This window comes from Barbus barbus, assembly GCF_936440315.1.
Source record: "Barbus barbus genome assembly, chromosome: 12".
NCBI lineage: Eukaryota > Metazoa > Chordata > Actinopteri > Cypriniformes > Cyprinidae > Barbus > Barbus barbus.
Window position 1 is genome coordinate 5,995,372 of NC_136740.1, and position 12,088 is coordinate 6,007,459.

At 37.4% G+C, this 12,088-nt stretch overlaps 1 protein-coding gene across 1 annotated transcript in view; it reads right to left on the reverse strand.

The window, feature by feature from the left end:
* Positions 1–12,088, reverse strand: part of LOC306878055 (protein PTHB1-like) — a gene marked incomplete at its 3' end in the record, with an annotated part of 85,089 nt that overhangs the window by 63,976 nt on the left and 9,025 nt on the right. The window contains exons 5-9 of the mRNA XM_079430151.1: positions 11,656–11,769; positions 9,576–9,750; positions 6,411–6,495; positions 6,148–6,331; positions 4,698–4,827 (exon numbers count right to left, since the gene is read on the reverse strand). Of these exons, the coding sequence (XP_079286277.1) occupies positions 4,698–4,827; positions 6,148–6,331; positions 6,411–6,495; positions 9,576–9,750; positions 11,656–11,769 (688 nt within the window). The remainder of the gene's footprint in view (positions 1–4,697; positions 4,828–6,147; positions 6,332–6,410; positions 6,496–9,575; positions 9,751–11,655; positions 11,770–12,088) is intronic.

Genomic DNA, 12,088 nt, shown 5'->3' on the forward strand with positions numbered 1-12,088 from the left:
AATGTGTCGTTTCAGTTATGTCCATTACTTCTGTATTCTGAATCTTGCATTCGATGATGACACACACAAACCAGGATGAAGAGGAAGTCAATTAGAGCTATAGCAAAAACAAAGGGCATGGAGAAATCAAGAGTTTGGAAACCACCAGCGACACCAACAACCAACAACGACCTGATCGGCTGAGAAAACAACAGTAGTTGATGACAGACAAATCATAAAAGCTGTGAAAATGAATCCTAAAAGACGTGTCTGTAAAATCACCAACAACTTCCAGAAAGCTGGGGTGATGCTGACAATCTACTGTCCTCAGGAGACTTTGACACAGAATTACAGATGCTACACAGCAAGATGCAAACCTCTGACCAGCACCAAAAATAGAAAGGCAAGATTAGAGTTTGCAAAAAAGCACAAAGGTGAGCCAGAAGAGTTCTACAACTGTGTTTATGGACCGATGAGACAAAGATGAACCTTTATCTAAGTGATGGGAAAGCAAAAATGTGGAGAAAAAAACTGAACTGCAAATGATCCCAAGCATACAGCCTCATCTGTAAAGCATGGTGGAGGTGTTGTCATGGCATGGGCATACATGGCTTCCTCTGGAACAGGCCCTCTCAACTTTACTGATGACGTAATGTCTAATGACAGTAGCAGAATGAATTTGGAAGGGTACAAAGCCATCTTGCCTACCAATATTCAAGAAAATGCCACCAGATTCATTGGGAAGTGCTTCATATTGCATCAGGACAATGACCCAAAACACCCTGCCAGTTCAGTCAAGGAATTTATAAGGGAAAAGAAATGGAAAGTCTTAGATAGAATAAAGGCAGAAACTCCCCAAAACAAGCAACAATTGGAACTGGCTGCATTAAAGGCTGGGGAAAGTATTTCAAAGGATGAGACCAAGAGTCTGGTGATGTCTATGGGTCCCAGACTCACTGCTGTGATTGTGTGCAAGGGATCTGCAACTAAATAATAGCTTTTAATGTTTTATATCTGCCTTATGTTCAACTGTCCCAATACTTATGCTCACATCAATGAGTGGGATGAACTCTAAAAGTGCTGTTCTTTTTATTCGGTAAAACATGTATGTGTTGAAACGGCTAATAATAAAATGTGACATTCTGTAGTTTTGTCTCATATTCATCTTTTAATCATATTTGCAAATGTCTTGACTCCACAGCCAACAGAGCAATTGTGTCTTTACTGTTCCAATACTTATGGAGGGCACTGTATATATATATATATATATATATATATATATATACACACACAGTATATATATATATATATATATATATATATATATATATATATATATATATATATACACACACACACAGTATATATATATATATATATATATATATATGCACACTCACCGGCCACTTTATTAGGTACACATGTTCAATTACTAGATAACACAAATTGCTAATCAGCCAATCACATGGCAGCAACTCAATGCATTTAGGCATCTAGATGTGGTGAAGACGACTTTCTGAAGTTCAAACTGAGCATCTGAATGGGGAAGAAAGGGGATTTAAGTGACTTTGAACGTGGAATGGTTGTTGGTGCCAGACGGGCTGGTCTGAGTATTTCAAAAATTGCTGATCTACTGGGATTTTCACGCACAACCATCTCTAGGGTTAACAGAGAATGGTCCGAAAAAGAGAAAATATCCAGTGAGCGGCAGTTGTGTGGACGAAAATGCCTTGTTGATATCAGAGGTCAGAGGAGAATGGGCAGACTGATAAGAGATGATGCAAAGGCAACAGTAACTCAAATAACCACTCGTTACAACCAAGGTATGCTGAATACCATGTCTGAACGCACAACACGTCGAACCCTGAAGCAGATGGGCTACAGCAGTAGAATAACAAAACTGGTGCCGCTCCTGTCAGCTAAGAACAGGAAACGGAGGCTACAATTCGCACAGGCTCACCAAACTTGGACAATAGAAGATTGGAAAAATGTTGCCTGGTCCGATGAGTCTCGATTTCTGCTGCGACATTCAGATGGTAGGGTCAGAATTTGCCATAAAAAGAACATGAAAGCATGGATCCATCCTGCCTTGTCTCAACTGTAGGATATCAGAGACTGAATCAGACAAATTTAAGATTCGATCAGAACATCGAAACATGAGAAGCTGAGATTCCACAAAGAGGGGCCTCAAAGCTGTAACAGGACAACGTCATAAATCTGTCCAAATCCTAGCACCAACTAGTCTGAAGCAAGCAAACTAACCAGCAAGCCTCTTTCACAGAACAGCTTACAACGTTGAGACCAAAGAACACTTATTGATAATTCCAATTCAGGAATGAGACTGTCAAATTTGGGGCAAGTAATCAAGACCTGATGGTCACATGTAAACCTGTAATAGAAAATCACAAGCTACAGACTCTCTTGGGCAGGTCTTCCCCCATACAAGACAAATACTTAGACTGGAATTTCTTAGGAGACCTTTTAACCTCTCTCTGGTTTTCACAGAACATGCCTCTTATTCTCCATAGAACTACACACTAGAGACAATCTGTTCATATGCACTAAAAATCATCTTAAAAGGACCTACGAGTTATTTCTCTGCATAGAAATAACCTATATTATGTTTGTAACCCACACATTAGATTATCATGTTTTAATCAAATATATTATGTGTGGTTTTGTTAATATTATTGAATAGCTGAAGGATTCATATTCGTGTTTGATATGTATGAGTTTGACAATTCTAGCTTGAAACGTTTCTTCCAATCGATTCTGTGTCAAATGTATCATACTCTGGTTATAGAAATCACATCCAAAATTATACTTTGTAAGAGTGTGTAAAATTCGGACCATGTGACTGATAACATCCTGATTTATGATGGAAGGAACACACCTAGCTAAGATAATAGCCTATCTAATTGGTCAAGACACCAGAGGGGATAGGTCTGAAAGCCGAGTTTAAAAACTCAGGACACCATCAAACTCTCTCTTAGCCCTTCTCCTGTTCTGCTCTCTTTTGCCACCGCGTTGTGACACTGGCCAACGTGCCAGCTGCTACCACAATGAGAAGAAAAACCGCCTAGTCTCGTTACATCCTTTTATTCTTATTCTTTTTATTTTAGTTTCTTTTCTTTCTCTACATTCTAATGTAAGTTTGCTGCAAAGTACAGCTCCGACTGCACTCCTTCAAACTTCAACCAGACCAACTCCGCATCTGCAGCCAACGTGACTTCAACGACTACTGAACATCCAGCCAATCAGCAAACTTGGGGGAAAAAAAACCTGTGATGACGATGACAAAAGGCAATCCCAGAGGCAAAGCAAGCAAGTAACCTCCAGACTTTTGCTGAGCCAGTGCAGTTTAATACAAATTTTAGCCTCATTGAGAAACTCAATGCGAGGGTTAATTAAGTGATTGATGGTTGTTCAGGTTTATTCAATAGCACATATTGCTGTAAACTAAATATTAAGTTTTATTACGTTACACAACGGTTCAGGCTGGTGGTGGTGGTGGTGGTGGTGTAATGGTGTGGGGGATATTTTCTTGGCCCCTTAGTACCAATTGAGCATCATTTAAACGCCACAGCCTACCTGAGTATTGTTGCTGACCATGTCTATCCCTTTATTACTACAGTGCATCCATCTTCTGATGGCTACTTCCAGCAGGATAATGCAACATGTCACAAAGCTCAAATCATCTCAGACTGGCTTCTTGAACATGACAATGAGTTCACTTTACTCAAATGGCCTCCACAGTCACCAGATCTCAATCCAATATAGCACCTTTGGGATGTGATGGAACAGGAGATTCGCATCATGGATGTGCAGCCGACAAATCTGCAGCAACTGCGTGATGCTATCATGACAATATGGAGCAAGATCTCTGAGGAATGTTTCCAACACCTTGTTGAATCTATGCCACAAAGAATTAAGGCAGTTCTGAAGGCAAAAGGGGGCCCAACCGGTACTAGCAAGGTGTACCTAATAAAGTGGCCAGTGAGTGGAAGTATATATATATATATATATATATATATATATATATATATATATATATATATATATATATAAACCAAATTTTTTATAAACCAAAATTATTGCGAGGGTTGAAAGGCACTCAAGAAGAAGAGTTTGCACCAAAATACCATTTGTTTGATTGGACACATGGGATTTAACTCAAAGGTTCAACGCTAAAAGATGGGAAGGGTTTTCTCCTGCCTTGATGAACCCATTTGTTAGGCTATTCTAACTATGTATGATTGTATGGTTAGTTCCATTTTATTATTTATCTTTAATATAATACAGTTTGAAAAAGTGAAAGTGTGAGTGGTTATGTGTGTGTGTGCACTAGAGATGTGAACCGAGACAAGCACAGCAGTTCATTTAGGTGGTGCTGACAGACGCTCTTTTAATGTGAGGCCAGTAGAAGAGAGACAGGACGGACAATGGTAGAGTGAGTGACCCATGCAGGATGGCCAGAGAGATCAGTGCAGTTAAACACTCTCTCTACAGACGTATCTGTTACCTCTGCATATGAGAACCACTCTAAGCAAACAGTCCCACAAACACTGAATGCTTCAAAGAGACACACACAACATCTCACATTCAGTCTAACTTGAGATAGACTGGACCGACGGGGTTGTCAGGTGTTTCTATGAAGTATGGAGGTTAAGGAGATCAAGGACAGCCAGAAAAGATTCTTTTGGGCAGCACTCACTTACGGGAAGTTAGCGACGCGTACAGCCACAGGCACACAGGACAGCTGGGCCGCCCACTTCAACGTCACATCCTGGTACACCAGCAGCATGTTGTTATGGTTACACATCAGGATGTTGGTGGAACCCTCAGAAACTGAAGACAAAGCCAGAGAGAAGACAGCTGAGTTTGAAGGAGGAAGTGTGTTCGGATGGTCTGTGGTCTCTGGGTCTCACATGGAGAGTGATTGCAGTAGTTAAATTATAGACTGCATCCACTTCCAAACCACCAGAAGAAGTCCATCTCTCACCTTCCTATAAACCAACACTCCTCTCACCAACACACACGCATACACATCTCCGTTCTGTGGCCAAACACCCAAAATCATCTTTCTCTATACGCAGCAGACAAAGACAACAGTACTTTAACTCATGAGATTGTCTAATGTCTACATGATTGTGTAGTTCAAACAACTTTGACAGATAATATGGAAACATTTCTTAATTGGTATTTTTGTTTTTTGTTCCAGTAAAATATTTACAAATTTAATCCTATGGACAGTTCACTCAAAAATGAAAGTTCACTCATCACTTACTCACCCTCATATCATTCCAAACCTATTTAGTTCACCTTCGAAAAACAAATTAAGATTTTTATGTAACCTGACGTCAAAAAAAGTGAAATGGCAATCAACCACCCCTTTAAATGTGACCCTGGACCACAAAATTTGAGTCTTAATTTGCTGGGATATATTTGTAGCAATAGCCAAAAATGCATTGTATGGGTCAAAATTATTGATTTTTCTTTTATGCCAAAAATCATTAGGACATTAAGTAAAGATCATGTTTCATGAAGATATTTAGTAAATTTCCTACTGTAAATATATCAAAACTTAATTTTTGATTAGTTATATGCATTGCTAAGAACTTCATTTGAACAACTTTAAAAGCAATTTTCTCAATATTTTGATATTTTGCACCCTCAGATTCCAGATTTTCAAATAGTTGTAACCTGTATCCTAACAAACCATACATCAATGGAAAGATTATTTATTCAAATTAATTTTGAATTTCTGGTTTTGTGGTCCAGGGTCACAAATCTGTTTATCATATAAAGTGCATTTGTCTCTTCTTTCACATCATTCATATGGATATCTTTTATGATGTCTTCATGTACTTTTTGAAGCTTAACATTTCTTCATATGCATTTTGAAAATGAAAAAAAAAGTCTTTGGAATGACATAAGGTAAATAAATGATACATTTATGGTAAATGGTAAACAAACAATATTTTGATGGTGAAGTCAAATTTTTTCTTGAGAAGCACAACTGTGTAAGATATTAAGAGAACACATCTTCGTTTTTAAAAAACTCCACTGGCAAATAGTTTTTCTTGCTTTAAGCATAAACAGGAGGTTTCCATGTGCTATAGAAGTCTAAACAGCACAGCATGAAGAGTTAAAGGCAGTATGGGTCACCTGATCCGTAGGGCAAGAAACAGCTGGGATTGAACTCCAATTTCTTCATGAAGCGGATCTGACCATTATCCTTGAGACAAAAGAAATTTCTCTCCCCCAGCACAAAGATGGAGGACACTGCTGAAGATGTGTTGGGAACACAGATATCTAAAGCCTCTTCTCCTAACACCAGTGTCCAATCAGCCTGAGGACAAACATACACACAGTCATATCCAAAGATTCAAAGATCCACACTGGAAACAGTAACACTTCAAGAAACGCACCGTCAGTCTCTTCCCCAAGCTCTTGCTTTGCTGATCAGAGTCTTGTTTGGTGTCTGCATCTGTGGCTACAGCCAGTGTCTCATACCTGCGTTTAAAAGAGATGCTAATTGCACCAACAATCAAAAAACAGAGACACTGGAGATTGCTCAATGCTTCAATATTCACTTCCCCAGAACATGCACTGAAGGTTTCTTGAACCACAAACAGTCATAGTTTAGTTTTTCATGACCATTTCCCATGACTTTTACCTTGACTTTTTCAACAGAAAAAATCACGTACCATACAAAAGTGTCTAATTGTGACACAATCTGTTGAAATGATATTCAAATAATTGTTATTGTAATTAATTATTTATTTTTAAACCATTATTATTATTACGTTTTTTAATTCAGACATGTCCAAGGATTTGCTTAAGGGTTGTAAATGTTGAAAACTCTCATATAAAACAAACGTAAAGTTGAACCCCTGAAGTGGATGATGGACCTCCTCGATGGAGTTTCTAGGTCAATTTAGTACCCTATTCTTGGAAAGTGTTTTGTTTCAAAAGAACAAGAAAATCCTGTTTTGAATTTGCAATATGACCCCAAATTTCTACTGAATTCCTCTAGGAATGTTGGGTGGGTTTGGGCAAACATTTATAGCAATGAGACACAGCAGTGATTATTCAGCTTTGAGAGCATGTTCGGTACTGGCGTTTAGAGAGAGTGTGTGTGTGTGTGTGCACATGTCTGTAACAGATCAAACGCTGTATTCAGAAATCACTGACAGTCCTCCAAAGCTATCAGCAGGTCACGAGGAGTATTATGAGAACCAAAGGCTCTGCTGTCTCACCTCAGCTCAGATCTCCATTTTCAACAGCTTTAGCCAGATTGTGAAGAAAGATCATATTTCCTTCTTAAAGGTTTGCCTAAAATGAAAACTCTTATCATCATTTTACCCTTATGTCGATCCAAACCCATAAGCCTTTCATTCATCTTCGACACACAACTGAAGATATTTTTAATGAAACCTGAGAGATTTCTGTACCTCCAATGAAAGTCCATTCACCCAAAACTTTGTTGTTCAAAAAGTTCAAAAGAACATTGTAAACATACTCCATATGTCTGAAGAGACACGACCACTTGATATAATGAACAGATTTAATTTAAACATTTATCATAACACTGCACAACGCACATACAGTGGCATGCGAAAGTTTGGGAACCCCTTGCAGAATCTGTGAAAATGTGGATAATTTTACCAAAATAAGAGAGATCATACAAAATGCATGTTATTTTTTATTTAGTACTGTCCTGAATAAGATATTTTCCATAAAAGATGTTTACATATAGTCCACAAGACAAAAAAATAGCTGAAATTATTAAAATAACCACATTCAAAAGTTTGGGAACCCTTGGTTCTTAATACTGTGTGTGGTTACCTGGATGATCTACGACTGTTTTTTTGTTTTGTGATGGTTGTTCATGAGTCCCTTGTTTGTTCTGAACAGTTCAACTGAGCACTGTTCTTCAGAAAAATCCTCCAGGTCCTGCAGAATCTTCAGTTTTCCAGCATCTTTTGCATATTTTAACCCTTTCCAGCAGTAACTGTATGATTTTGAGATCCACCTTTTCACGCTGAGGATGATTGAGGGACTCAAACACAACAATTAAAAAAGGTTCAAACATTCACTGATGTTCCTGAAGGAAACACGATGCATTAAGAGCCGGGGGGGTGAAAACTTTTGAACAGGATGAAGTCGTCCAAATTTTTCTTATTTTGTTGAAATATCATATTTTTCCATTTAGTACAGCCCTTCTGATGCGACAGAAGATACTTGCATGTTTCCTGGAAGACAAATGAAGTACAATTTACCTTGATCTTCAAATTCAAAAAGTTTTCACCCCCGGCTCTTAATGCATCGTGTTTCCTTCTGGAACATCAGTGAATGTTTGAACCTTTTTTAATTGTTGTGTTTGAGTCCCTCAATCATCCTCAGCGTGAAAAGGTGGATCTCAAAATCATACAGTTACTGCTGGAAAGGGTTCAAATATGCAAAAGATGCTGGAAAACTGAAGATTCTGCAGGACCTGGAGGATTTTTCTGAAGAACAGTGCTCAGTTGAACTGTTCAGAACAAACAAGGGACTCATGAACAACCATCACAAAACAAAAACACAGTCGTAGATCATCCAGGTAACCACACACAGTATTAAGAACCAAGGGTTCCCAAACTTTTGAATGTGGTTATTTTAATAATTTCAGCTATTTTTTTGTCTTGTGGACTATATGTAAACATCTTTTATGGAAAATATCTTACCCAGGACAGTACTAAATAAAAAATAACATGCATTTTGTATGATCTCTCTTATTTTGGTAAAATTATCCACATTTTCACAGATTCTGCAAGGGGTTCCCAAACTTTCGATCCCCACTGTACATACAGCAAATCAAATATGGTAATCAGAAACTTGACTGTACTTGTCTTTCATGCAAGAGCCAATGTGATTTGTCAAGCTCAAATTATTTTATTAAAAGTTAATTAAGTTATTAGTTTAATTAAGTGTCTATAACTAGATACACTGCATACAAACTATTGGGAGTTTCTGTTAAATATGTTTTTGGATGAAAACTGACTAATTTACATTATTTAAGAAAACATAACCTTATGATATTTCTTTAACATATCAATACTACAATTAATAATTAGTCATATTTAATCGTGAAGATTTGAGTATGTAAATAAGTAGGATGAACTTGAAACATCATCAAAAGCTATGTTTTATTATGCTATCTTACTTTCGCTCCCTTACGGATACCAAACGCGTCTGTAAATGAAACATGACCCATATCGTTACAAGGAGAACAGCAAAAATAAACAGTGGCGATCAATCAATGGAAATTTCATTCGGATGTAAAAACATTCCTTTATTATGTCTCTAGGGATATGCTGGAAGTAGTGTTACACCTAACCCACCATGTGCTAAAATTACTCCAGCACTTATTTTAAACATGGAGACAGAGTATGTGCTTGGTGATGTGTCTCGTAAAGTCTTATTTAAAGATATGACCAAGGAATAATAAAAAAGTAAATGTACAGAATACCCACATATCCTGTACGTTCAATAAGAATGAGTCTGCGTATGGAAGGATATGGACAGTTGGTCAGGGAGAGAATTGGTCTCACCTGTAGCACTCCACCTGCCGTGTGGAGGAGACCGTGATGAAGGAGTCAGTGCGGATGCAGTAGTTCAGTGGGCCGGGCAACAGGAAGCCAGGCAAGAAGCGACCAAAAGCATACGTTTCCTGCTCAAAAAACATCAGCATGCCATCCATGGACTGGATACAGATGAAATGATGACCTGCACAACAGCACAGGAAATATTCAGTTGAGACTACAGAACAGAAGGACTTATTCAATAGTATTACGCAGCTATAAAAACATGAACCAGTAGCAAACAGCCAGATTGCATAGACCACATTTTCTCATTATTATACACACACCAAATTTTTTTTGTATTATTTTTTATATCTTCTTCCTCCAACTAATATAGAGTAGGTTGCTCATGGTTCTGAGTATTGTAGTAAGTATTGCGCTAGTTTTGTTTGTCTGCATTTTGCAACGGCTTCGAAGCAGCTCATCAAATCAGAATTTAGTTTGAACTGTCCTTTTAATAATAAGAAATAAATATCCAAGAGAATAGCCAAGGCCCAAGCTATCATAAAATCAGTGCTTATTTGTCTACTCTACTGAGTTTGTGTCATATGTTTTCTGGTTTGTTCAGTGGCCAGTTTAATAAACTTAGCCTCTATACTAAGACGAGTTTGACCAACTAGCAGTTAGCCAATAAGAAATCAGTATCATTTTTGGATTTAACTTAGACTAATCTATGCTTTTATGTAACTGAATTTTAAAAAATTATGAGCAGTTTTAAGGAAAATATTTGATGACTAACTTGTAAGAACAGTCTAAACCTTTCATGAAACTAGCCCCATACTGTTATGATATTTATTCACTCTCATCTGTATTAGAAGTGTATTATACATACAGATGGTTAAATGATTAGCTCTGCACAGAAGTCCCTTTAAGACAGGTCAGTTCACAACTCATGCCAATTATTAGATTTTTTTGTGTGTGCCAGTATGGCTGCTATCTACTTGAATGGGAAAAGACCAATGTCTGCAGCAGCCATATTAGGAAATACAATTTATTATTACAATATTTCTGTTGCATCTTCTCCCCTTTATACTCTCTTGGCTCGGTCATGTGCAGATCCAATTTGACTTATGGTTGATGAACTCCATCATGGAGACTGTGCTGTCCTCATGTGGTTGATAAGAGAACTGCCACAAAAAAAGATACTACTGTAAGTCTAAAATCCTATTAAACGAACATGTGCTACTATTTTATTTATAGTGGATCGACTTTAATCGGCTTTCCTGACACACAAACAAAATCTCAGGATCCAGTGTTTGCAAGCAGATGTCCATTGAGACTAAAGTGAGCATTAGATTTCAACTATTTTGAGAGTGATGTGAATGAGAATGAATGTATGAGATCCCTATTTGTTAACATGTTATTACATTAACATGAACTAACAATAAAAATACCCCTAAAGCATTTATTTATCTTAGTTCGTGTTAATTAGAAAAATCAAAAGTAGTATGTTAACATCAATGAACCTAAGCTAACATGAACTAATGAACAGTTATATTTGTATTAACCAGTGTTAACAGAGATTAATAAATGCTGTAACAATTGTTCTGCTCATTGTTTGTTACTTAAAGCTGCATTCCGTAACTTTCAAAATTTACTAAATTTATGTAATAAGCAAGTACACATGAATCCCTTTTCCAAACCGTGTTTTTGTCTTGTCCTGAATCACTGCGGTACACCTTTAATAAGTGTTCTGACTATTTTAGACTGGTTCAGGTAGAGTAGCTGCGTGATTCGCCATAGACATAAACAGAGAGAAGTAGCTCTGACTGCAATGTTCTCCTGCAACATGCACACAGTTCTGTTTATTAACCACCAGAGCACCAAAAGTTACGGACTGCAGCTTTAATGCATTAATATTAACTAATGGTACCATATTGTAAAGTGTGACTGAAAAGGGTTTTGAGAGACCTAAACAATTCCATCATACTAACATTTTCCCTCACACTAATTTTTCTTATTATAAGAAAAAAATACATGTAAGTAAATACAACCCTATAGCCCACTGACAAATTTAGAATGAGATGTTAATATTAATAATATCAATTACCTGTGACACCCCCAAAGGGACCATACGTCATGTTGCAAGCTGTTCTCTGTAGGTTGTGTTCATACACCAGTCGCAGCTGATACTGGTCACCATGTTCAACATTCCCAGCAGTACCTGAGAAAACCAGCAAACACCACATCTGAAAGAGCACATACATTTGGAGCACAAAATCCCAAGATAATAGATAAATATATGACAGATTGCACAGACTGCCTTTTTAAGTTAAACTGAACTTCTGTCTCAACAGGTTGTCAAGAACATTCAATAAATTCCATGTTTAAGAATGGATTCTGCAATTCTGTCCAAATTGTGGAAATCATAGGGCCTTAAAATGATTTCACGTACTCCAAGGCTATGGGTTGCTGAGCCCATATCCCACTTTGGGAACCCCTGGTCTACAATTATAATATCAGTCTAAAGCCAATAAAGAAAG